Source organism: Dipodomys spectabilis, unplaced genomic scaffold (assembly GCF_019054845.1).
Source record: "Dipodomys spectabilis isolate Male_0828 unplaced genomic scaffold, ASM1905484v1 ptg000009l, whole genome shotgun sequence".
NCBI classification, from domain to species: Eukaryota; Metazoa; Chordata; class Mammalia; order Rodentia; family Heteromyidae; genus Dipodomys; species Dipodomys spectabilis.
The window spans coordinates 31292756-31320430 of NW_024870686.1; the positions used below are offsets into that span (position 1 = coordinate 31292756).

General features: G+C 45.0%; 1 protein-coding gene across 6 annotated transcripts; it reads left to right on the forward strand.

Annotated features, from left to right (window-relative positions):
- Positions 1–1666: 1666 nt before the first annotated feature.
- Positions 1667–27672, forward strand: Ints10 (integrator complex subunit 10). 6 transcript variants are annotated; one of them, XM_042701103.1, is made up of 19 exons: positions 1670–1880; positions 2150–2217; positions 3713–3816; positions 4668–4807; positions 7079–7160; positions 8305–8445; positions 9332–9503; positions 9622–9791; positions 11167–11300; positions 12483–12639; positions 13942–14024; positions 14857–15009; positions 16811–16919; positions 19261–19340; positions 20367–20529; positions 21938–22031; positions 24054–24131; positions 24977–25054; positions 27331–27672. In XM_042701103.1, the coding sequence occupies exons 1-19, from the start codon at positions 1752–1754 to the stop codon at positions 27485–27487; spliced, it is 2292 nt and encodes a 763-aa protein (XP_042557037.1). In that variant the 5' UTR covers positions 1670–1751; the 3' UTR covers positions 27488–27672. The 6 variants fall into 6 exon arrangements, with proteins under 6 accessions (XP_042557002.1, XP_042557005.1, XP_042557037.1 ...); XM_042701094.1 differs by having other exon boundaries at positions 1671–1880; positions 12486–12639; XM_042701068.1 differs by lacking the exon at positions 27331–27672 and having other exon boundaries at positions 1667–1880; positions 24977–27324.
- Positions 27673–27675: the final 3 nt, after the last annotated feature.

Here is a 27675-nt window from a genome sequence, read left to right on the forward strand (position 1 = left end):
ATTAATTGTAAAATTGGGTTTCACTGTAATATTTACATATGTGTATATAGTTGATTGGACCCAATTCACCTCACATATTACTCAATTTTATCCCTACTCCTCTTTTTATTTCCTTTTTCTTTTGTTTTTTCTTCCAGTACTGGGGTTTGAACTCAGGGCCTGGGTGCTGACCCTGAGCTTGCTTGCTTATTTATTTATTTATTGTCATGAGGGGCCTGAACTCTGGGCCTGGGTGCTGTCCCACAGCTCTTGAGCACAAGGCTAGTGCTCTACCACTTGAGCCACAGCACCACTTCTGGATTTTTCTGCTTACTAAGGAATCAAATCCAGGGTTTTATGCATGCTAGGCACTATGCCACGTTCCCAGCCTCCCTACTCCTCTTTTTAAAATGCTTTTTAACAGTCTTCATTATCCTTTTTTGATATATGCATATCACACACTCTACCCTACACGTTCTTTTATCCTTTTATTTATTTATTTACTTATAGTAAAACACGTAAGTATTTAGCTTTGAATCTTTTATCTTCTGGTCTTAAATGTCAATGTTAGTGCCTGGGGGCTATTTCCTAGCTACTCAAGAGACTGAGATCTGAGGATTGTGGTTAGAAGCCAGCCAGAACAGGAACGTCCCTAAGACTCATCCATCTCCAATTAGCTACAAAAAGAAAAAAGAAGAGAAAAAAGGTCAGAAGTGGAACTGTGGCTCAAGTGGTTGAGGACTAGCTTTGAGCACAAGCGCTCTTGGACAGCTCCCTGATTCTGAGTTCAAAACCCAGAGCTCACACGTATGCACGCCCCCCACGCGCGCGCTGGCACACACATACACACACAGAGCCGATTCACTGCCAGAGAAGTCGACAACATTAGGTATGCAACGCATCTGTTTGAAAATCTAATATCCCGTATTTACTTTGGGGAACATTTCTTCTATTTAGCTAATGAATACTGCGTTCTCGTCAGTGGAGCAGGGAGGAATTTTTTGTTTCTTTCAAATGGAAATCTGGAGTGAAAGTGACCTAGGTGGAGGAAGAATCCACGGTTCTGGTTGGAGGAGACGATTGAGCTATTTTTCCTATTGGCTGTGCATCTAGAACCTTAGATTTCTTCAAAGCCCTCGCTGGTGAGATGATTTGTTTTCATCTTTATAACTCCCCTAACATCCAGACAAGCAGTTTGCAAACATTAACTATTCGACCTTTGCTGGGAAATCAGAGACTGAAAGCAAAGGTGCAGGATTATCCAGATGCAGCACACTGAAGCTGGGGCCGGGGGTGCATTCTGATTGCTCCTTTGAGGTTTACTCTCCCTCCAGCTTCCTCCCAGTCCCGTCCCGGGTACCATGCCTGCGGGTGGGGGGGGAGGGGCACCGAGGGACTCTACACCCCTAGTCCGCAGGTCTAGTCGCAAACTCGAGCCGCTCAGATGGCTACTGCGCATGCTCCTGACCTGCGGCAGCGTCCCGCGGCAGCCCACCAGAAGGCAAATCCACCTCTCCGTATTTTGGAGACGACCCTGGAGGACCAATAGGATGACGGCGTCTCAGAAGATCACCGTGCGGCACCGCCACAGACCGGCGCCGGGAGGCGGTTGCTCGCAAAGCCCGGAAAAAGCCTTGGATCCAGTTCGCGCGCTCGGCGCTCCTCCGGGCATGCGCAGTGGTCTCCCGCGGCGGCCAGTGGCCTGAGTTCTCCGGTGGCCGGAAGGTCTGGGTGGCCGGGGCTGGCGCCGGAGGATCGCGGGCTCTTGGGTCATGTCCGCCCAGGGGGATTGCGAGTTCCTGGTGCAGCGAGCCCGGGAGCTGGTGCCCCAGGACCTTTGGGCCGCCAAGGCGTGGTTGATCACGGCCCGCAGCCTCTACCCGGCTGACTTCAACATCCAGGTGAGGTCGGGCCCGGCGCGGAGGTGGGAGCGCCGCGCCGCGGGGGTGGCCGTGGAGGCTCTGCGGGGCCCCTCGCACCCCTGCGGGGCCGCCTGCACGCGTGCGGGGCCGCCCCACCCTCACCCCCGGCCGGATCCCTTCCACCCCGGCGGGGACCCCCTCCCCCGCACCCCTCGGGACCTGTCGCCAGCCTCCGGGCGTCGGGCATGGCTGTGGACCGGCGGGGCCCAGGGCGATGGTGACCGTGACCCGGCGCGGTGTTGTTGCAGTATGAGATGTACACCATCGAGCGCAACGCGGAGCGGACGGCCACGGCGGGGCGGCTGCTGTACGACATGTGAGTGTGGGGGGGGGGGGATCGGCCCAGCTCTCCCCCTCCCTCCCTCCCCCTCCCCCTCCCCCCGCGGGGACCGGCCCAGCTCCGCCCCCTCCCCCTCCCCTGGGGCGACCCTCCTCTCCCCCCCCCCAGCTGAACTGGCGGGGGGGGGGGAGGGGGGCTTCAAGCCCTCCCCATCCCTGGTACCCACAGCTTACTTCCTGATGAGGCCAGGCCTCTTCCTTCACTGGCCTTTTTATTCCTGTGCATTTTTCTTGCTAAGACTTCTACACACACACACACACACACACACACACCCCTGTGCTGGAAGCAATTTTATTCCTGTGCATTTTTCTTGCTAAGACTTCTACACACACACACACACACACTCACTCACTCACTCACTCACTCACTCACTCACTCCTGTGCTGGAAGCAATACATGCTCATTGCAAGCATTCAAACAAAGTCTCCTAAAGCCCAGCCAGACTTCTGTGAGTGTCCAGGTATCTGTCTGAACCCAGTGCATGTACACAGGAGGTTTGGGGGAGTCTGAGGGAAAAGTTACTAAAGTGAGTTCATGCTCCGGCTCGCTTTCTTCACCCAACCTGGTGGACTCCTTTCTGTGTCAGGATGTAAAGCTCTACTCTGTTCTTTCTCGTGCCTGTGTAGTATTTTATACTAATCCATTTTTTTTCCTTAGTGAGCATCTGTTTTCTCATTACTCGAAATAATATTCAGAATTTCAGTAAGCAGTTTTGTAGTTACATTTTATGTTTTTTGTGGAAGAGGATCCTAAGACATATATTTATAGTTAAAGGGTATGGACATTTTAACTTTGATCCACTATTAAATTACTCTCCCCAAAGGACTATCCTAATTTTATTTCCATGATTGGTATGTAAGAACTTTCCCCATGTTCTAGCAACATTGAATATTATGGATATTTATTTCTTTTCCCTCTCTTTCTCTCCCTTCCCCTCTTCTTTCCTCTCTCTCTGAAACAGTCTCACTATGTTGTCTAGGCTGTTCTTGAACTTGTCTACTCAAGTGATCCTCCTCCCTTAGTCTCATGCATAGCTGGAACTACTGGCTTGTGTAATCGTGCCTAGCTTATCAGTTTTCTTTTCCTTTTTGTTAATATGATTTTTTAAAAGGACACATTATTTTATTTTTCAAATTGTGCTAGTCATAGTACTAATAAGGCTAAGTACAGTTTCAGCTGTTTGTATTCTCTTTTTTGTCTAGTCCATTCTTTTGGATAGTTTGTTTCATTCTTGTTGACTTTTAGGCTCTCTTTATGTATTGGGTTGCATGTCTATCACTCAACAAAAAACTTCTAAAGACTTTCATGATACTCCTTTTTCTAAACTAATTCATATCTTTAGTTTGTTTCAACATACCTGTTTACTTAAAAAAATGGTTTCCACAAATAACTGATAGTGTTACCTTATTTTTTGGAATATGGTGAAGAATCTGACATCTGAATTTAATGCATCTGTTTTAAAAAAAAATAGGTTCGTGAACTTCCCAGACCAGCCAGTGGTGTGGAGAGAAATCAGCATTATTACATCAGCATTAAGGAATGATTCCCAGGATAAACAAACCCAGTTTTTAAGAAGTAAGTATGAAGTAGCACCGGGCAGGGTGGCACAGACCGTATAAACACTGCACACAGGAGCCTCTGGAGTGTAAGGCCGGCCATGGTTACATAGAGGAGACCCTGTCTCAAAAACAAAAACAAAACAACTGGGCAAGTATGGAGTAATATTTTTTAACAGTTGTTTAAAATGCCCTTTTCTGAATTCCACATCATTTACAGAAATGTCTGGAGGAAGTTACACTTGTGGTGTTGGTATTTACTGCTTGGCTACTAAAGTCTGTAATAATGCCAGTTGATGCCTGAGCATCTGCTTAGAACCCTCTGAGCTTCCTTAAAGTCTTTGGCTCTATCAGTGAGTCCAAGTAATTGAATAGATTTTGTATAACATGTTATAGAAACCCTAAAACATCTTACCAGGTTTCTACAAAGCAGCAGGAAAGCTTTCCATAAACTATGACCTTTTCCTTCTAAACTGCTGTGCGGGTTGTGGTTGCTGATCAAAGATTCCAAGTTCAAGGTCAAATAGGAAGTGGATGGTTTAGGTCATTTCAGCTCTAAACAGCCCTTGTTTTTACCACTTCTTGTGACAGGCATTAGGTAAGCTCATACCCATCGATCATTCTTGTCTTCTGGATCTAGAAAGGCCTCGAATGTTTTATGACTACCCAGCAAACATCTTGGCGCTAAGTCCGCTAAGTCCTTTGGGATTCAAAAGCCCTCCAGGTCCCTTTGGTAGAGTCCTGCCCACCATGGTGTTGTTAATGGTTCCATTTGTGGGGGAAATGCCATCTTTAGTACTTCCGGGTAACCTTTTTTTTTTTTTTTTTGGTCTTGAATAACCTATTAACAGTGAACTGTGTTGTATGCAGGTTTGTTTGAAACGCTTCCTGGTCGGGTCCAGTGTGAAATGCTCCTGAAGGTCACAGAACAGTGCTTCAACACACTGGAAAGGTCAGAAATGCTCCTCCTGCTCTTGAGGCGCTTCCCCGAAACAGTGGTGCAGCATGGGGTAAGAGCAAGTCTCCCCTTTTCCTTATGAGAAGATGAAGCTGATGATCAACCCGCTGACAAGCTGTAGTTTGTCTTATCCCAAAGCAGAGATTCTCTGACTGTAGTAAGACCTCAGTCAGGAGGTTCTTGGTCAGGAAAACTAAGAGGCCAGCATTGCAGATCACTGCCGTCAAACATTAGGTACATATATCCAGCAGAAGTTTTATCAGTATAAAGAAATAGTCATCAGCTGAGCATTGGTGGCTCACTCCTGTAATCCCAGCTACTGAGGCAGCTGAGATCTGAGAAGCCTCATTTGAAGCCAGCCAAAGTGGAGCTGTGGCTAAAGTAGGTAGAGTACCATCCAACCTTGAGGGGAAAAGCTCTGAGTTCAAGCCCCAGTACTGGCACCAAAAAAAAAAAAAACCCACCAAACTGTAGCATTTATTTGTGTTCGGTACAATAGGTTTTATTTTTTCCCTTACTGTGTTTGAAAATGTGCTTGAGTCTAAGCGAGAGCCACAGTTTATGGCTCTAACAGATGTGCTATTTGTGTGCCGCTCCCTGTGGGGCCTAAACACTTCCCCTCTGTTCCTTCCACTTCCTTACATCTGGAAAATTATGTAGCACCATTGATGGACATTAGTAAGTGCTAGGGATCCCCTAAAGAAACTGAGTCCCAGATGTCTAATCACTTGGTCTGGCCAGTGGTATTCAGGATTCCAACAGTTCATTCTTTCCATTTTCATTTAAACTCCCCTGACCCCCCAACTTGCCTGGCTGCTGGCTCCATTTAACCATTGCATACTTTCTTCTATGAGGCTCCAAAGTAGTAGAAATAGGCTGGCTGAAAGCACCAGAAATTCTTTCACAGGTCTGGAAGCTGGAAGTCCAAAGGCAAAGGGCAGAGCTTTGTCCCCTCCCTTTCTTCTGTCTTCCTAGACTGGCAGCTGCATTGCTCTAGTGTTCTGCCTCTGTCATCCTGTGAGCCTTTTCCCCCTTTCCTATGTCTTTATTAGTGGTTGGGTTTCAGGCCTAACTCAATCTAGTGTGACCTCATCCTAACTCATTAGATCTGTAGACTCCCTCTCCCCCACCCCTCGTTCTTTACTGCTGATTAAACTCTTCCATACACTAGGCAATATTACACCACTGAGCCACTCAAACTACTAATATCCTCCTGCCTCAGCATCCCAGGTAGCTGGGATTATAAGCAAACACTAGCAAGCTAACAAGACAACCTCAAAGGTAAAGTTGATGGCCATGTATCTCACAGTGGCACTTTGGTCATTGTTAGGCTGCACAGGTGGCAGTGGCCCAGCAAGATCCTGGCACACAGCCACCTTCGTGTGTGAAAGGCTCTTTGAGGTTCTCATGACAAAATTGCCTGCTGATGCATTTGTCAGACCCACAGCCCTGAGAAGTTGCACGTGAATGTGTAAGGTCCCATTCTGAGGTTCTGAGTGGACACGAATTTGAAGGGGAGAGAACACTATTCAAATCAAAAAATGATCTTTTTAATTTTAGTTTTGGGTATTGGGGCTTGAACTCAGGACCCGCGTGCTCCAGGCTGATGCTCTACCGCTTGAGCCATGGACTCACTTGTAGCTTTTTTTTCATGGTTAGTTGGAATTTCATGGACTTTTCTGCCTGGGCTGGCTTTGAACCATGATCCTCATATCTCAGTCTCTGAGTAGTTAAGATTACAGATATGAGGTACTAGTGCCTGATTACAGTGCTTTTACCCTTCTATGCAGTAAAATCTTCTACATTGTTTCACCCTATGTTATAGCTCCCTGGGTGGTTACAAGGGAGATAATACAAGCATCCTAGTGGGTTTTCATAAGGTACTTCCTGCTGTGCTTCTGTGTCAGCCATGGGAAGGCAGCAGATGATTCATCCTAATCTCATGCAGACTGTCTCCTGGGATCTCTTGATGAGAGAATAAAGTGGATTTCTACCCTTCTTCCCCATTGATATGATCATCCTGACTCTAGTTCTGTTGTTCCCCTGGCATTGCTGTGAACATCTCATTAGCCTTTTAATTTTGTAAATTCAGAGAATAACTACGACCAGAGTGGTCTAGTGGCCGGTGGCCAGCACTTCCGGGAAGTGCTGCTGTGCCAATCTTACATTTTGTTTGTTGGAGAAATGTAACTAAGGTAACTGAGATAAAAAAGAGAATTTTACCCCCCCCCCCCCCCACACACACACCTTGTAATTACATTTCTTTGTGTGACTTTAACCTCTGGAAACCACATATTAAGTGGTTAATTTTATTGTGAAACAGGTTGGCCTTGGGGAGGCGCTGCTAGAAGCAGAAACTATTGAAGAACAAGAGTCTCCTGTGAACTGTTTTAGGAAATTGTTTGGTAAGAAAAGTGGTACTTTATAATAGCTCCTGTGGTGAGTGAAGTTTGGGGGGTTGGGTCCATGTCCATTTCTGGGATAAGGTCATTTGTGTATTAAGGAGTTAAAACCTTGTTCATCTTTTTAATCCTGAAAGCATTTTCAACAACTTCTAAACTTATGTAATATTATACCCCTGAACTTTTTTTTTGTACGCAAACCTTAAGTTGTACAAGATTCCACTGTGACATTTCCATGCACGTGTGCAGTGCCTTCAGGGCAACCTCAGACCCTCTGTCACTTTCTCCCACCCCCGTCCTTCTTAAAACAATGACAATAGGTACAGTCAAGAATTCACTGTGAGGGCTGGGAAGGTGGCTCGGTGGTAGAGTGCTTGCTTTGCATGCATGAGGCCCTGGGATCGATTCCTCAGCACCACATAAGCAAAAAGAAAAAAAACAGAAGTGGTGCTATGGCTCAATTATTAGAGCACTAGCCTTGAGCTGAAGAGCTGAGAGACAGCACCCAGGCCCAGAGTTCAGGCCCCATGACCGGGCCCTCCCTCCCGCCCAAAAAAAGAATTCACTGTGAGCCAAGCACTGGTGGCTCACGCCTGTAATCCTAGCTACCCAGGAGGCTGAGATCTGAGGATCGTGGTTCAAAGCCAGCCCGGACAGGAAAATCCATGAGACCCTTATCTCCAATTAACCACCAGAAAACCGGAAGTGCCAATGTGGCTCAAGCAGTAGAACGCTAGCTTTGAGCTGAAGAGCTGAGGGACAGCACCCAGGCCCAGAGTTCAAGCCTTATGACCAACAAAAAACAACAACAAAAAACAATTCATTATGTATATACCACAAAATCAGGAAAAGTAAGGGAAGGGGTGTGGGGTGGGCTAAAAGTGAGAAGGAGGCTTACACTGATCAAGATGCTTTGTATACATAAACTGCTTTGGTATATGGCACTTCCTGGTACAACTAAAGATAAAAATAAATTTAAAAAATACATATCTAAGTCTCCCAAAAGAAAAAACGAAAAGACGAAGAAATCTATTAACAACCATTGAGCCAATCCCTAATGTAATGGTAGGTGATGAACTCTAAGTGAAGTTTTTTATTTTTATTGTATGTGGTTTTTTATTTTCTGATTTTTTTTCTCCTTGAACAGTTTGTGATGTCCTTCCTCTAATAATTAACAACCATGACGTCCGATTGCCTGCCAATTTACTATATAAGTACTTGAACAAAGCAGCCGAGTTTTATATCAGCTACGTCACCAGGTCCCCTCAGATAGAGAGTCAGCTTCAAGGTATGCATCCGCGTCCTGCAGCTTGGTCGGCACCGGTGTGAATTCACAATTCCCTCATCACCACCCTCCATCATCACCTTGCTCTTCTCCCATGTGGCCCACTTTCTCTAAAAGTTGATAGCAGGATAAATATGGGGAGACTTTTCTTTCTCATTCTCACCTTGAACATGGTGGCTACTCACCTGAGGTGCACTGAACTGCGTGATCACTTTCTGCCTCACCAGTGGCATTACATGCCGTGATGTGGCATCAGGTTGGAAATGGATTCCGAGAAACAGACAGTTCCCCTGCGTGTTCTCAGCCAGTCCTGGAGGCCATAGCCTGTTCCACACCCATGCTAGAGTCTCCACCTCCACCTCCCGCGCCCCCACCCCCCACCCCTGCCTCCACCTGCCCCAGTAATAAAGCTGAGCAGCCAGCTCCCGCCTAAGGGACCTTTTTGTGGCTCTTGTTGAGAAGATGGTGCTCTTCTCAGAAATCCATCGGTGGTAGTTAGCTTGGTTTGTTTATTTCGTCATCCTAGGTTCTCTTGTGAAGCAGATGCGAACTTTTCTCTGTCAGTGAAAACCTCTGGGTGTTCTACCATGGTCTCAAGCTTTGTATGAGCTTGTTGAGCTTCTTCTAAGGCTTCACTGAAATTTCCTGGGTGTTCTTTTTCTTCTGTGATTTCCTTTCCTTTTGCCTCTTGCTCATCTGTGTTCAGGAGGCTGAAGGACATTTGAGCTTCGGCCTGATCCTTTGCAACTAGTGTAGTATGAGCAGGGCATTGTAGTGCTAGGCTGGGGTTCTGTCCTCTTCGCTTTTGAATAAGGAGTCTGACATTTTCTTTCTAGATCCCTCAGGCACAGGAAGTCGTGATGCTAACTGTGAGTTACTTCCTTCTCAGGTGCCCAAGATACATCTGATTTAATGTCTCCTAGCAAACGGAGCTCTCAGAAATACATAATAGAAGGCCTGACTGAAAAATCATCCCAGATTGTGGACCCTTGGGAGAGGTTGTTCAAGATTTTGAATGTGGTTGGAGTGAGATGTGAATGGCAGATGGATAAAGGAAGACGGTAATGAGTGTTCATTTCTATAGTTGATAACTGAGATGAATCTGTTACAGCTTTCCTTTCACCTTTTTGCTGACAAGCCTAGAGAGTTGAAAGATTTTTCTCATCCTTTATCTTTCAGAAGCTATGGTGATATTTTGCACAGAATGAAAGACCTCTGCAGATACATGAACAACTTTGACAGTGAGGCCCATGCGAAATACAAGAACCAGGTGGTTTATTCCACCATGCTGGTCTTCTTTAAGAATGCTTTCCAGTACGTTAGCAGCATTCAGCCATCCCTCTTCCAAGGTTGGTGTGTTTTGGATTACCCGGGAATCCTGGATCTGTAGGGATGGCAGTTGTTACCATCACTACTGAACTCAGAAGCTGAGGTTGACCTCGATGTGGTTGATAATTTTGTCTGCCTTAAGTCAGTAGTTTTTGGGGTTTTTTTTTGCGGGGAGGTGGGGGGGAGAGGGGAGGTCTGGTCGTGGGGCCTGAATTCTGGGCCTGGACACTGTCCCTCAGCTCTTCAGCTCAAGGCTAGCACTCTACCACTTGAGCCACAGCATCACTTCTGGCTTTTTTTCTTTTTGCTTATGTGGTGCTAAGGAATCAAACCCAGGGCCTCAGGCTTGCAAGGCAAGCACTCTACCACTGAGCCACCTTCCCAGCCCCAGTCAGTAGTTTTTAATATAACAGTGTTTTTGCTAAAAATTCCTTCATCAAAGGGTGTAGTGGTACTGGGAGCCTAAACTACATGTAGTCTATGGATGCTGTTTTTTGGGGGGAAAAAAACCCCAGTTGATACAGCGAAGTAGGTTTTATGAAGACATGACAACAAGCAAAGTTTTAAGTGAAATACACATTTTATATGGTTTTGTATCCACCTATATAATGTGTACATGTCTCCTAGAGAGTTTGAAAAACTAGAAATGAGAAGGTGAAATCACCCACCAAACCCTTTATTTCCGTGTATTTCATGTTTATATTTTGTGTGGAGTATGTCACCATAATGTGTGTGCAATTTTATAGTCTTACCTTCTGTGATCATTTTATGAATTATGGTCATTGTTCAAAAAGATTTCAAATAGGGAAGAGCAAATACGAAGAAGGAGCGATGGCGGGTCTTCAGCACTGACCGCAACATTCATTAACTATTTGCAGGCTGGGTGCGGTGGCGCATGCCTGTCGTGCCAGTACGTGGGAGGCTGAGGCAGGAGGATACTGAGTTCCAGCCAGCTTGGGCTACCTAGTAAGACCCTGACCCTACTCTCCCCATGTCAAACCAAAACAACAGAAAACTTGGTATATCTGTGTACATGCATGTTCACTGACTTGCTTACCTAATTGAGATCACTTCTAGACATGTTGATGGGCTCCATTTTCTTGTGACAGTTGAACAAACATCTCACTAATGTCAAGTATTCTTCTTTTGTGCCATGACTGGGGCCTTTCGCTCTTGCCTAGCTCTTTTGCTTAAGGCCTGGGCCAGACTTCCACTTACAACGTTTTGCTGGTTCATTGGGTATAAGAATCTGTTGGATTTATTTGCCCAGGCTGGATTCGAACTGGAATCCTCCAATCTCAGCCTCTTGAGTAGTTAGGGTTACAGGTGTAAACACCAGCACCTGGTTGCCCTGTTGTGTTTTTAATGTTTATATTTCCCCCCATCCATTTGTAGGTCCTAATGCCCCAAGCCAAGTTCCCCTGGTTCTTCTTGAAGATGTATCAAATGTGTATGGCGATGTAGAAATTGACCGTAATAAACACATACATAAGAAGAGGAAACTAGCTGAGGGAAGAGAAAAAACCATGGTAATCCTTAAAGATTTAATTAGGAGCATTGTGTGTTTATAGTTTTCCTATATTTGCAAAATATGGTTTGGGAGCTTCATAATAAAGCTTAGGTTTTTGGGGGTTTTTTTTTGGATCCGGTCGTGGGGCCTGAACTCTGGGCCTGGGCGCTGTCCCTCAGCTCTTCAGCTCAAGGCTAGTGCTCTACCACTTGAGCCACAGCGCCACTTCCAGCTTTTTTTCTTTTTGCTTATGTGGTGCTGAGGAATTGAACCCAGGGCCTCATGCATGCAAGGCAAGCACTCTACCACTGAGCCACCTTCCCAGCCCCAAAGCTTAGGCTTTAAAGTTATCCAACGTGGTAGGCAATTGACAGTGTGTGGGGACATTCTTGATTGTCACAATCTTGCTCTTGGTGGGAGAAGTTGCTAAATTAGCATCCGTTAAAGCTACAACTTGGATGGTCTCAGTCTACAGTGTACAGGACAGCCCAAAGAGTCAGTAGCGACAAGATGGAAAACTAGTTTGAGTTATGGCCCACAGTTTGACTGAATGGTAATGATTAAATTTACAAAACAAAGTGGGAACTAAATTGGCCTCAGACTATAAAGAGCTGAGGCACTGAGCAAAGCCTGAGCACCCTGTGAGATTACGGAGCAGAGCTGTCCTGGAGGAGAAAAGGATCTCCCCTGCTGGGAGGATATACAGGATTTTGTCAATTGGAATTAGGAGGCAGGATTTGAGAGGGTTGGGTCCACACAAATACAGAAGAGGACAGAGGATGTGAAGAACTTTCAGCTTTCTAACCCAGCCAGGTGGCAAACACAAGCAGGATAGTAGTCCATTTCTTCCAGAAGAATGTTTAGTGAGGTGACATGTTCAGGTGTTAGCCTACTTTCCCCATCAATAGCCAAGAAATGTTTGCTCTCCTTTCAGGCCAGATGGTCTCAACTTTGCTGTTTTGGTGCAAAAACATGAATAGACAATGTGTAAACAAGGGATATAATAATGTTCCAATAAAACTTTATTTATAAAACTTTGGTCAGAGTTGACTAATCCCAAATCTAACTGAAATGCCCACAAAGAGCCACCTTTGAAATCTACATTTGAAAATTAGAAACTTAGCAATTTCTCCTGACCATCTTTTTGTGTTTATAACACACAGCGTGTCTTAACAGACAACATATTCTTCCCACTTTCAAGCAGAGTTCAGATGACGAAGAATGTGCAGCCAAAGGAAAGAATCGTCACATTGTGGTCAATAAAGCAGAACTCTCTAACTCCGTTGAAGTGTTAGAAAGCTTTAAGCTGGCCAGGGAGAGCTGGGAGTTGCTGTATTCCCTAGAATTTCTTGACAAAGGTAAGAATATGCTTCTGTGTGTGTGGTGTGTGTGTGTGTGTGTGTATGTGTGTCTATGTGTGTGTTTTTACATAGTCATTATATTAACAAGTCACTTATGCTTGGCTCGAAATGTCGAGTCTCTTACAGCTATTGAAATTGATTATAGTAGTTCACACATTGTATAGGATACCTGTTTAGCTAATACTCAAACAAATGTTCACCTCTTACCTCCTCTGGGTAGGCTATATTATAATCAGGCTTAGGAGGGAGTTTGAAATAGAGTTTGTACTCTTATTAATACTTACATTGCTGGCCTTTTGTTTCTTTTGGTTTTCTTTTCTTATTCTTCCTTCCCATTGCTTTGCATCTTCCTCAAGCTATACATGTCATTGAAAAGCCATGCAAACCCATTTGCTTTGAAGTATAGACACAGAAGGGATATCATAGCTCCTGGCTGTAGTTTGCATTCAAGTCCCATTGCTTTAATTTTAGCCAGTGGATGTTTGTCCCCTGGCCTCCTGTCCCCTGCTGGCATATCAAATGTGTCATGTTCCAGCTTCTAAGTCAGTTTCTTTGTTGCATGTAGAACTTATGAGTGTGTATGTGAGTGTTGGAAGAAAATTTTCATTTGAGATCCAACTTCATATTCTAAGGGAAGCAAAGTAGTTTATAAGTTAAATGGAAGGTGAGCCTGGGCTCACGACACAAATCCCAGCACTCAGGAAGCTGAGACAGGAAGATCTTGAGTTCAAGGCCAATCTGTTACAGAGTGACACTCTGAGTTAATGAATAAATGAATGGGTGAATGGATGGATTAATCAGATAAACGCACCAAGTGTCATAATACATGAAAAGCACAGTTAGCATATTGTGTGTGCTTGTCATATTGGTTTCTGAATAAAAATCCTGCCTGTGTATTGGGTATGGCAAACTCTAACTATCTAAGCTAAAAGTCTGGATCCATTGTTTTAGCAACAAGAGTCTATAAAGTTAAGACTTTTGGGGGAGTTTGTTCTCTTTTTTTTTTTTTTTGGGTCCGGTCGTGGGGCCTGAACTCTGGGCCTGGGCATTGTCCCTCAGCTCTTCAGCTCAAGGCTAGCGCTCTTCCACTTGAGCCACAGCGCCACTTCTGGCTTTTTTCTTTTTGTTTATGTGGTGCTGAGGAATCGAACCCAGGTCCTCATGCATGCAAGGCAAGCGCTCTACCACTGAGCCACCTTCCCAGCCCCGAGTTTGTTCTCTTTTACTGGGTTGGTTGCTGTTGTTTTCTGCTTCTGCATTCTGTATTTTCGGTGAATTTGCTCTTGAATTCCCACTCAGAATTCACAAGAATTTGTTTGGCATGGAAGACAGATACATGGCTGTGGTTAAGAATCTTCCTTACCGATATGATCATCTACCAGGTACAGTGCTGTGTGTCTTGGGTCCCTGGGTATGTTCTGAGTGATGAGTGCACCATTATTTAACCCCTCATCTGCAGGGTACACCATGCCCCCCCCCCCCCCCCCCCCCCCCCCGTGAGCTAGTCCAGTGCCTGATCACAGGTATGAAGCTTAGTGACTCTTAAGCATAACTCTGAAATGAAAGGCCACACCTTCCATGGATTTTGGAAGTGTCACTCTCACACACACCACCATCATTTCATAGAATGCTAGTACTTTCTCCCTCCTCCCCTCTGCTGTGGTAAGAGTTCTGCTCTGCTCTCCTGCCCTCCAGCTTCTTAGCCCTAGAATGGAGAGTGTAGGCAACTTTTGTTCTTCCGGTACGATGAAATGGACAAGGTCCTCCTGCCATCCTTCATACAAAACAAAATGAACTTCCAAAATGTTCTTTATCAGGGAGCTCCTGTTGTCTTATTTCATTTCAAGACTTAAAGTCTTCAGGAGGTATATACACGGAATGCAAATGGACCATTTGAAATAGAATGGAGCATCTACACGTTGTGGTGCCTGCATGGTCCTAGAGCCACGCTTCTGAGGATCCGTAGGAATGACTGGACTAGTGAGGCACCCTCATAAAGAACTTCTAATCTGAAGTAACCGATCTGATTCTACCACTCGATCCTTTTCCTCCTCTGATCATTCAGAAGTACTTGATTAAAGAAATACTTTCTATAAAAAAAAAAAGTACTTTATTTACAGTTGCTTGCTGATTGCTTAATAAACTAGAGAACGTGGGTTTTTGTTTTTTTTCTCAGGGCAATGTTTTTGTTGTTTCTTTTCTTCCCTCGCTAAGGGTCAATATAAAAAGGCAATAGCCAGCCTGCATCACTTAGCCGCTCTGCAGGGATCGCTTTCCCAGCCACAGATCTCAGGACAGGGGACCCTGGAGCATCAGCGGGCACTCATCCAGCTGGCAACCTGTCACTTAGCCTTGGGAGAATACAGAGTGAGTATGAGTGTGTTGCCTGGCACCTGGCCTCCAAGTGATGGGCACTTCCTGTCTTAGAGAAGACCCTTGAAACCAGTGTGTGTGTGTGTGTGTGTGTGTGTGTGTGTGTGTGTGTGTGTGTGTGTGTGTGTGTGTGTGTGTGTGTGTGTGTGCTGGAATTTCACGTGGCCACTAAGACTTATGACTTAATTTTGCTGGTGAAGAAACGACAAAGATGTTTTCTTTAGTTTTCTCTTTAGCATGACTTTCCTGAAATTAGGCTTTTCAAATGTTCTGATTTTTTTTTTCTATTTTATTGGAGGATCATTGCTTACTTTTTTTTTTTTTTTTTTTTTTGCTTAGAATCTCCTTAATCTGTTTACTAAGTGCACTTTACCCAGGTTATTCTGTTGTGCTTGGAGACATGAGGCCATCAGTGAGTGGCCAACAGGATTTACGACATTTAGCTTACCCATACCTCAGCTTCTCTAGTTAAATGGCTATGACACTAGACAGAGGGTTCAAGACAGGTTTATCTTATTTTATTTTATTTATTATGCCAGTACTAGGGCTTGAACTCTGTGTCGGAGCATTGTCCCTTAGCTTTTCCACTTAAGTCTGGTGCTTGAGCCACAATTCCATTTCTGGCTTTCTGGTGGTTAATAGGAAATTAGAGTTAATGGACTTTCCTGGCCGGGGTGGCTTCAAACTATGATGCTCAGATCTCAACCTCCTGAGTAGCTAGCATTACAGGCATGAGCTACTGACGCCCAGCAGGAACAGATTTATAAGTAATCTTTTCTTCATGAGCCTGAGTTCTCCTGCTGCAGAATGGGGGCTGCACTGTTTATCTTCGGATTTCAAAAGCACCTACCATGATGACTTCCTCAGAGTGAATGCACGGCAAACATTTGGAGTCGGTTAAAATTATAGGTGCATTTTCATATATGTAGATACTCTACAAATTCAAGGCCACAGCTTCACACACGAACTCTGCTTTCTTCTGAAATGTGCAGACATTCTTGTCCTCCTTTGAACAGCACGGTGTGACAGCTGTTCCCATGGGGCTTCCACTGGATTAGGTAATGCAATTCATCAAAAGATGATTCAAAGTGTGCAGAAAGCTGTGTATAGATTCTCTCTATATACTTAAATTGATTACGATTTAAATACCTACAAAATTTAACCTGGACTCTGCAATATAATTTATAATTTGCCGTGATGATCATTTATGTAAACAACGGGAGAACAGGTAAAAGGTGTGCATTTAACATTGGAAATGCTTTTCCACCATCATTTAGCACCTACGCACAGATAGTTGAGTTAGTACTTGATTAATTTTTAAGTTTAGGCTTTAACATCAAAGTACAGACTTTTCCCCTCTGGTCCATATTGTTAATTTTACCATTCCTTGTTCCTTTCTTTGTGTTCACTGCCGAACAAATACTTATGATCCCATACATACGTTTTAGTCTTGAGGCAGAGATCCAGACTTCTGGCACATATGTTGCCTATGTGTTTGCACAGGGTATTTGCTTTCACATTCATTTCATTTCAGGTTGTTGCCTGATGGTCTTATCTTTTTTTGGGGGGCGGGGGGGGTGTCCGGTCGTGGGGCCTGAACTCTGGGCCTGGGCACTATCTTCAGTTCTTCAGTGCAAGGCTAGCGCTCTACCACTTGAGCCACAGTGCCACTTCCGGCTTTTTTTCTTTTTGCTTATGTGGTGCTGAGGAATCGAACCCAGGGCCTCATGTATGCAAGGCAAGCGCTCTACCACTGAGCCACCTTCCCAGCCCCTAATGGTCTTATCTTGTATAGATGACCTGTGAGAAAGTTCTGGATCTGATGTGCTACATGACCCTCCCCATCCAAGATGGCGGCAAGTCACAGGAAGAACCATCAAAAGCGAAGCCCAAGTTTAGAAAAGGTACAGTGAGACGTTTTACTCTTACTTTGTCAAAACCCATGGCTGGGTTAGAAGCCATGGCTGGAAGGTGTGTACGCTTCCTGGTGAGAAGATAACTGTAGTGGTCTACAGATCTGTAGCGCATAAAAAATTGTTCCTTATAAAAAGTTCATCCTCTTTCCAAGGTTTTCCTTGGCTCTGATTTCCTAACAGCTGTAAATCTGTGTTTCTTCCCAAGCTCCACTTGCTCCACAAGAGGGAAGGAAATGAGAGGGGATGGGAGGGAAGGAAAGGGAGAGTGAGGAAGGAAAGGGAGGAAGAGGAGGAGAAGGACAAGGAAGAATATTTGTGAACTCGTTTTCCTGCCTTGATCACTTCTAGTCATTTCCTAGTCATCTACCTCATCTCTTAGTTCTGTACCATAGATCTGTGTTTTCCAAACTGGGTCCTTTATTCCTGAATTTCAACCAGAAATTTACTTTTTTAATGAAATAGATAGAATCGTTTAAATGATTGCATTTCAGGTTGAAAGCATAAATATTATTTTGTGAAACCTTTAGTTTTAGACATGTAACATGTTAAGTATGTGTGTACAGGATTTCCATGTAAAAAAAACAATTTCTGCTGGGTGCTGGTGGCTCACACCTGTAATCCTAGCTACTCAGGAGGCTGAGATCTGAAGATCTCGGATCAAAGCCAGCCTGGGCAGGAAAGTCCGTGAGACTCTTATCTCCAATAAACCACCAGAAACCTGGAAGTGACACTGTGGCTCAAATGGTAGTAGAGTGCTCACCTTGAGCTGAAGAGCTGAGGGACAGCACCTAAGCCCAGAGTTCAGGCCCCATGATTGAAAAAAAAAAACTTACTTATTTTTAACCTCTGATAGAGAAGGATTAAAGATATAAAGAACACAGACCATAAAGGAAAAAGACAGATCTTGATTTTTTTTTTTATTGTGAAAATACTGTACAGAGGGGTTACATATTACATGGGCAAGATAATGAGTACATTTATCAAGCATTGTCGCCTCCTCCTTTGTTTCCCCTTCCCATCCCTTCCCATCCTCCCCTAGCCCCTCACCCATTTCTCCCCACCCCCCACCAAAGTTGTAAAGTTCGTTTTCGACATAATGACTTGTACATCTCATTGTTGCAATGGGTCCACCTGTATCCCTATTTAAACGATTTATTTTTTCCCTTCCCCTCCACAAATTATACCGACATCAAATACAGTGAAAGCAGGGGTTATACCGTGGGGGAGGGACATACAAAGCAACAAAGAAATAATCTTATAAATGTGTTAGAAACAATCACATGAAAGAAAAAACATTTGAATACATATCTTAGATATCTTACATATCTTACATACATCACCTTATCTGACCTTTTCTGCTTGACTCAGACATATACTAGTTATTGCAAATAAGGGAAACCATGGGACCTATGTTTCTTTGGGCCTGGCTTACTTCACTTAATATAATTTTTTCCAAGTCTTTCCATTTCCTAACAAATGGGGCAATGTCATTCTTTCTGATGGAGGCATAGAATTCCATTGTGTATATATACCACATTTTCTTGATCCATTCATCTACTGAGAGGGATCTGGGTTGGTCAGATCTTGATTTAAAATTCATGCTTACAGTTTTTTTTTCCACAAATGCACAGGAAATTATGAATAGTAATGTTCTGTTTCAGCATTGTTTTAAAATTAATTGTTTATGGTAATATGGAAACAGAAATACTAGGTAACCCTGAAAGTTCATAAACCATAGACCTCTGTACATGCGCTGTTATTAATCTGAAACTTCAAAGATTGAGTTAAAGAAAGGTGACTTTTCAGACCAATTCCTGCAGCCTGACACCATTAGTAGAGCAGACTGAAAACCTGCGAGAATTCCTCTGAATAGAAATGAAGGCGACAGAGTGGGCAGGTGGCTTTCAATTGCCATCACATTCAACACTGGGGCTGCTTGGGAGGGAGGAGGAGAAGGTCTCAGAAGGGTCCACAGGACACTTCCCCTGATTCTGTGAGTCTTTACGTTAAAATCTTTACAAATCAAAAGTAAAATGTTAGCATTTTGTAAAGGCAAGTGATGAGCACACTGGTGTTTATAATATTTCCTCTGTAATTTTCTGTGTATCTGAAATGTTACATGATGCAAAAATATTTAATGGTGTTGAGGAAAGAAGACTGAGAAGTGAAATCTACAGACTCAACCAAGTACCATTAGGGTTAAATGTATCAGCAGTCACCTGACTGTTGCTTTCCTTGATGAGGGGAGGAAAGGTCTTGAACATTCCATCTTCAAAGTTGTTCCTAGTAACATCCATCCATGTTAACATGACATTGTCTATTGTGCTAGGTTCAGATCTGAAGCTCCTACCCTGTACCAGTAAGGCCATCATGCCCTACTGCCTGCGTTTGATGCTAGCCTGCTTCAAGGTGAGTTTAACATTGATTAGCATGAAAAACATTTTACTTGCCAAAGTGTCCTGGCCTCCTGGAATGACTTGAAAAGAGACCCTTGTTGACAATTGTTGGTTTAGGATTTGTAAAAAGGTAATGGGAGATGCACACAGACTAGGGATTTACAAATAATCTAATAAGTAACAACTGCACTGGCCAGAACTTAGCCCCATCCTTGAGAAGTTTAGATGTATGAGTCATCCATGGGACAAATGTGCAAATAACTGTGCTTAGTTACCCTAGTATGCAATAAATATTTGATTAATGTATGAATATTTCAAGTCATAAAGTAAATACTAAATTATGAATACTCACTATATTAGCTGCAAAAGGGTACATGCATGCTGTTAGGGTCATAGGCAAGTAGTGAGTTTATTGCATTAATTTTAGACACGAGGATCAGCGAAGGCCAGCAGTGCTGGCTGGGAAGGATTATATGGAGAGAGCAAGCAAGACCCTGGGCCCAGATGGGTCAGAGCCTGGGGCTTTGTGGGTAAGGAAGGTTTAGCTGTTAGAGAGGAATGATCCTTGGCGCAGTAGTTCCCAGACCTCCGTCCTCATCGGAACCACTTGGGACAACAGAAACAATTTGGAGTGTGGTTTTTATGCATAGCTGTTCATTGAAAACAAAACAGTCCTTTGCCCGCTGCCTGTGTTTTCTGTCCTGCATAGCCTCTTCAAGAGCCCATCTTTTTCCACTCACAGTTAATCCCCAAAAGAAATCTCCAAATTCTTTGTTATGGGTGTGACTCAACTTGACTCCCAGCCTCAGGCTCATTCGAGCATGCCCAGCTCCCATCTGAACCTGCCAGCCCCTGCACACATGAGGACCAGCGTCCTGATGAGGACCAGCGTCCTGATGAGGACCAGCGGTTCCTTGGTGCTTCTCTTGTGATTGTACCACACAGTTGCATAGGCACCGGTTTTAGGAGGTGATCCTAGGTGTTGATCCGAGTTGACACTCATCTCCTCTCCCCGCCTGTGGGCATGTTTGTCTTGCAGCTCAGGGCATTCACGGACAGCAGAGACGACATGGCACTGGGACACGTCATTGTGTTGCTCCAGCAGGAGTGGCCGCGGGGAGAGAATCTCTTCCTGAAGGCTATCAATAAGATTTGCCAGCAAGGAAATTTCCAATACGAGAACTTTTTCAATTATGTTACGAGTATCCTTTTCGTTGTTCAAGCAAGCATAATGGATTCTGAGTTGTTCAGTACGAATGCATCGTACGAAATGGAGTGAACCATTCTGGAGTAGCATTACTGGATTTTACCGTTGGGGGTGATTTCAGATAGAGCTGTGGGTCCAGGAGAGGTGGATCATGCCTGTAATCCCAGCTACTCAGGAGGGTAGCTCCGCAGCAATTTAGGTAGCCCTCATATTAAGGAGCAAGCCAGGAGTAGTGGCACATAATCTAAACATGAGAGACATAAGAGGGAGAATTGGTTGAATGACCAGCCTGGGAAAAAACTAAAGACTTTATCTGAAAAGTAACTAAAGGAAAAAGGAACTAGATGTGTGGCTCAAGTGGTGGACTGCCTGTCTAGTCAGCATAAGGCCGAGTGCAAACCTGATTACCATGAAAAAAAAGAAAGGAACTCTTCTTAAAAAGTCAAATGAGACTTCAGAAACATAATTCAAGGAATCAGGCTTGGACACCCCTGTTCCATTTTCTATTTCGAATCGACTTCCAGAAAGGCACCCAAGATTTCTGACGTAATAGCCTACAAGGTGCCTGGGAAAGCCAACTACAGAGTAGCATAGTTCCCCAGCCTTCCTCTATGGAAAGAGTGTTCCCTGTGGCCTTTCTTGGGACGTAGGCTGTCCCCTGGGATTGGCTGTAAGCTCACCAGGCCCTGGCTGTCATAACTGCTAATGACTCGTTCCCCAGCCCAGAGTTGCTCTCTCCCATAGCAGGTGCTTGAGTTCATGGTGTTCATTAGCCAGAGACCTTCCTGGAATTGAAGGCTATGCCTCCATGTGGATGGCTTTCTGTCTTATTTTAGGGCAGTACTTTGAGTGGCAAGATACATATTCCATTTTCCAAGTGCCATAAAGCAAGAGTTTTTACTCTTTTTTTTGGGGGGGTGGGGAGTGCTGAACCTTTTGAGTTTACATACCTTTTTTCCCCCAAATAATAAAATATATGAGTTCATCTTGCAATATCTAGAAATCCTTGCACCCTGGGCATAAGAAAGAATCACTTGCTTGTTATAACTCGTATGCTGGAATCCCAAACCACTCTCTCGCACTCCCCCTACCTATGATGCCTTAGTAAGAAAAAATAATGGTAGAGTCGGTATAGTTATCTCTACAGGTTAAACGTGTTGTCCCAGTGTCCATTGCCTTTTGCTTGCTGTAGAAATGCCTTCCCACTGAGCTACATCCCCGGGCCAGCCTGGCACATCCTCGGCCAATATTTCTCTCTGTGAGGCACTTTGGTGGATATAAAAGTCCTGTGTTTTGGAGTTAGGCCTAGGTTCACACTCTGCAGTTGTGGGATGGTGGCGGCCAAGAGTGGAAGGATGGAGTGCCTTGCTGTCACGTGCGGTTGACCTGACTCTGGCCTGCAGATATTGATATGCTGGAGGAATTTGCCTACTTACGGACTCAGGAGGGAGGAAAGATCCACCTGGAATTACTCCCCAATCAAGGAATGCTGATCAAGTAAGCAGACGATCTTTTGTTCTTCCAAACTGTGCTCACCTTTCCTGTGTTTGTACGAACTATTTGTCGATTTTTGTACCTTTTGGTAATTTAATAGGAAGGAAGCCAGACCTGGTCTCTTTTTAAGAGTCAGTGTAATTCAGGTGACTGTTTGAAAGACTGGTCTTTCCTTAACTTAAACAAAGTTTAAATTAGGATATTACTTCTGAAGCTTTTTCACTAGATGAGAAGTTTCCTCCTGATCCTTTCTCATTTCCAAGACTTACAGCCTAAGTATATACATTTCTGATTAGATAGGAAAGGATTTTCATAAGACTAGGCGTGCTTAAAATTGTGTTGAAATAGGGGAAATTCATTAGGAAAAATGAGAGATGTCATTTCTAAACTCTGTCTGAAGTCCTTCATGCACTGCCCACTGTTTCCAGCACTAAATGAGGTCCTTGTACCCAGTGCCCCCCAGAGCCTACAGCAATGTGGGGGGGAGGAGAGGAAAAGGGACTCAGTCCCAGACCTGCCCCTGTGCCCACCGAGGTCCCTGAAGTTCTAGCTTGGCCCAGGTGAAAATACCAAGTTAGTGACCATTTATGATTTTTAAATAGCTCATGAATCTTGCTTCTCCTCAATCCTCATTGTAGTTTGGGTAATATTTCCTTCCTGCTGTTAGTGCCACGTACAGTTTTATTTTCATCTTTCCTCCTTTGCTTCCTGCACATTCAGTGTGTCTGTTAGTTAGGGAAAAGAGCTACTGCAAGAGACTTAGCCCCGAGTGGGAAGGAGGTTAGGCTGAGGCTGGAAGGCCTTTCGTTTTTACCCTCAATGGTGATAGCAGCAAGTGTTGGGTGGTTGAAAGCAAAAGTCCATACCTTGCTCTGTTATTCTTCAGTCTTAGAAACGTTGAGGAAGGGAAGGAAGAAATATTCATCCTGGGTTTCTGTGACCCTAGTTGTTAGGTGCATAGCAGACATTCTTGCCTTAGCAAGAATGGTCTGGGAATCTTGTGATCAGAATTAGGTATCCTAAACATTTGAAAGAACAAGTACATTTTTTAAGATCTTGAGACCCCACACAGATGAGATTGCGTAGGCAAGAGGGACTGGACACGCCCATCTTCCATGACCACTGACGCTCCTGAGATTTGAGAGTCAGAACTATGGGGGGAAAATGACTGCATGGCTCAAAATATTCCTAACTCTGAGAATAACAGCAGACCTGTTCTGCTACCGTTTCTAGGCTATAATGTTGAATACGTAAGCAGACTTTTAATAAAGCCTTTTAGTTAATCAAGTTGCCATACCACACCCCAATTGTCTCCTTGCTTCACGAGTCACACACAGCCTCAACAGTTTTCTTCGATTACATTTCAAGCTTATGAATTCTGTTGTACACAGTTGTTGGGTTCTATTACAGCCCTAGAACCACCCTACTGCACCCTCAGGAGATCAAACCTACAGAGGACTGTCCTGTTAACTCAGCCAGTCCTTAACTCTGTGCAAGTGGGAGTGAAAGGAATGTTGAAACTCTGCCCTTGAACCTCAGACTTCATTGTCCTGAGCCTTCCTTCTTTCCCCCAGTTTTCCTTCAGCTGATCAGTGTCAAGGGCTCATGACCGTCTCTAGGACACAGAATGTAAAGTAAGGGAGAGTTAGTAACCTGGATGGTACAACAGGAAGGGGTCAGTTGCAGGTGGCAGTGTACATTTGGATTACTCTAGGCTCCCCCACCTTGACCAGTCTTACCTTAATTTCCTTGAACTTCCCATAGGAATCTCGCTATTTTATTGGCTTAGAAACGGGACTAGGGATGGCTGCCTAGTGACCTGGCTTTCAGGAGTTTGCTGGTGTTCACTGTGGGGGTCTCAAAGTGAATTTGAAACCTATATTTCAGATAACTTATACCTAAACTACCGTACGAGAATCAAACTGCATAAGACAGAGAGCTTTGACTACTTGAGGTATAATTAGACTCTTGAATAAAACTATCTATATTCCTTTTCCCTTTGGGTTCCAAACAAATTCTCTGAAGCCTTTGCAGACCTTATGGGTGGTCCCGCCAGATGAGTGGCAGAGATGTTGTGAGCAGTGTACAGCTCCTCCCCTTGGGGTAAGGTTGTGAGTCCGTCCTAGTTGTGGTATCTCGGATGCAAGCAGGTACAGTACACACACACCAGGGTCCCTGGTGTCTGACCGGAAGGAGAGGCAAGCTCTTCCTTTGTTCTCTAGACATTTTGCTCTGATGTGTTTTAAAACAGAGAAATGTTTCTATGCTGATATTTGTAGTCTCTCAGTTGCACTAGACTGGATTCAATTAGAAAATGATGGTGCTCAATGAGGTAATTACCAGCTAATTGACTAAATCTCTATTCCAGAGTTCTACAACACTGTGGGCCCCCAGACTTACTCTTTTTTTCCCCCCATCAGTTACTTGTTTGACCTATAGACTCGCCCTTTCTTTTCCCAAAAGCACTGTCGCCCCTCTGGGCCTCTTAAGTTTGGGGTTTCAGTTCCGCCACAGGTGGATACCCACAGTCACCCGGTGCGTGTCTGAGGCCGGTGTGGGCACGAGAAGAGCGCAGAGTCGAGGAGGCTGGGCTTGTGACCGTGTCTTCAGATTCACCCCTTCCCACTGCCGTCCCTTTACCTGCCGTGGCCCTCAAACTCACAGTGGGCTCTGTGCCCATCTCAAGGGGGCTGAGGGGAGCTCGAGGACCAGGAGCCAGGATGCCTCAGCCCTGCTACCCACAATTGGATGTCATGAGGCTCACTAGTTTGTCCCACCTCCCTCCCCCACCCACACCCACCCAAAGCACGCCACGCCAGGGGCTTGTCCAGGTTGAAGTTTCTGTAAGTCTGCTTCCAGTCCTGTGTATCTTCTCTGGAGTGTTGTTTTTGCAGTGCAGGGTGAGCCGGTGTGGGTGTTTGAATGCTGCTGTTTGCTGTTTTTTAAAGGCCTTCTAGCCCTCCCATGGGGTTGCTGCAGCAGGAATTCTTACCTGTGCTTCAGCCCAACATACAGACTGCTGACAGGTACCAAGTGGACAAAACACCTGCTCATAGTGTGCTGTGTGTCGACATGTGTCCCCGCCCCATGGTTTCAGCTTCCTTCCTCAGTGCTCTGTGCCATGCTTTCTTTCTTTCTTTTTTTTTTTTTTTTACTTTATTTCGCATCCCCCCCTGGCAAACCATCCGGTGTAATATCGTAACATTTCTTCTTTTTTTTTCCCATAAGTTGCCAATGTGTTTGTGTTGAATTTAAAAATCATTATGGATCTGGAAAAACAAAATCGAAGATTTTATAAAATTGCATTAGATTTAGTGCTCAACTCTGAGTCTCTTTTGAAAAGGAAAAAAAAAAAAAGAACAGGACTTTTGGTAGGAAATATTTAAGGAACTGAAGTTGACTTGAAGTAGCTTTTCCTTTGGGGGTTTTCATCATAGTAAAAACCAGGATTGTCTCTTTTGGTCTCCATAGTCAATGACCTGCTTTGCTCCTGCCACTCAGGCTGGTTTTTCAGCCCTTGGCTTTCTGGGGTGCATAGTTGATAGCCCAACACAATCCCATATTCATTAGCTCGCCCATCTTGTTCTTGAAGTGTCAGAGCTAACTGCCGTCATGGTCACTTAATAATGGGAGCACTTTCTAAGAAAGGAATCCTTCATTAGTTAGCTTTGTCCCCAATGCCAGCACCACAGGGGGCATCCCATCCTGGGTGGGATGGTTCCCCCATTCCTAGACTATATGGAGCCAATGGGGTCCTTCAGTAGCTGAAAGAAACATCATATGGGGATGACTGTAATTAGCACCTTTTGGCCTTATGAGAAGAGGCGCTAATGGAAATACCGTTGAGTGGTGCTGTTCTTATAGGCGGAAACAGGAACCGGACAGCAGGTGTGACACGTAATTGTATTCTTAGTAGCATTCAGAGAAGAGGTTTCCCTTTACCTTGCTGCCTGCAGGGGACTCGGTCCACTATAGAGACCTGGGACCCAGGTGAGCAGCCTCCCACCACAACAGCAAACGATCTGCATCTCCTCCCAGCAGGACTGAGAACCTTGACCTCACTGACACACTTAGCCCCAGCCATAGTGTGTCCACAAAGAACTGCCCTTTCCCCATGGCCCCTTAAACGGTCCTTTTAAATCTCCATGGCCCCTGTGGGGTGCTCTAGTAGCTCCACAAGCCTCTCACAGCCGCAGCCATTGTCTTCTATTACACTGTGATCTTAGGATTTCTGGTGAACTTGATTTTGTGTGATGATGATGTTCTAAAAACAAGACCCATTTTGAGAATGATTGCAGCAGTTACACTTCGCCCAGTGTACAATCGAACGCTCAGATTTGTTCCTTTGTCTGAGAGAAGTTAGACAGTGGGTATATGGGGGAGAGGGCGGGGGAAGGACTTTTGTTTGTCTGAATCTATGACGTTCCCAAACTAGGAGCTCAAACTTCCCATTGAGTTTTGATGGGGGATTTTTGTTGTTGTTATTTTGTTTTTGTTTGTTTGGTTTGTTTTTTTTTTTTGTCCTCTGGTTTCTAGGGGTTTGTTTGTCATTTCCTTCCCTGATGCACAGCAGTAGGGGCCAATTAGACAAGTCTTTAACTGCTTCTCCTGGTGACCCCTCCCAGACCAGTGGCCCTCCTCTGTGCCTCTGGACAAATCTGGTCTTCCTAGGACTTTGCAGGCCCTCTCTCCCCATCTGGGCTACCCTTTTTATCTCACTGTCCCCAAGATCCCCTGCTTTTTCTCTGACGATGATGGGAATGTGGAGGGGAGGAGCCGCACAAAGAGGTGTGCTCACCCAGGAACCCAAAAGCTACACAGAAGCCCAGGCCTTTCCGAGCTGGGGGAGTGGGAACGCTAGCTGCGGGGATCTCTTCTTGGTGATGGATTGCATCCTGGATCCCCTCCTTCCTGCTGCTACCCCTCCTGGCTCTGCTGGCCTCACTGGGCACCAGTGAGGACGGGACCCACTGGGCCCTCAGTCATGGAGTGGTGTGTGCACACCAGCAGTAGGGATGGACAACTGGAGCGCAACCACCTAAAGCAAGTCGTAGTTCCAGTAAGCATGTGGCCATTTAAATCACCTCGTCTAGGCGGGTAAGCTATCTCCCTAGTTAAAGACCGTCCGGGCAGAATGGGCTGGAGTGGGTGTCTGCTTGCAGATTTTCTTTTTCTTTTTACATTTGGTTCGAGTCTCTTCCTATGCTTAGATGTGAGGCAGGCTTTCTTCCCACCTGGGTGACGCCAGTCCACGATGCTGCTGCTAACCCAGCTCCCTCTGTTTTCCTGTTGCCGACCCCAGGCACCACACCGTCACCCGGGGCATCACCAAAGGCGTGAAGGAGGACTTCCGCCTGGCCATGGAGCGCCAGGTGTCCCGCTGCGGCGAGAATCTGATGGTGGTGCTGCACAGGTTCTGCATTAACGAGAAGATCTTGCTCCTTCAGAGTCTGTCCTGACCGCCGCGCCCGCCTTGGCAGTGGCGGCAGTGTGGATCTGAGAGTTGCTGGTCTCACGTTCACCACTTAAAAGTGGATTCCGAGAGCTTGAGAAGCCGATTTCTATTTTTAAGAGTCCTATTTTGTAAGTTTTGTAAAACAAAGAGGCAGTCTGTTTTGTAAATAAAGAATGATCTGAAATTCGAGAG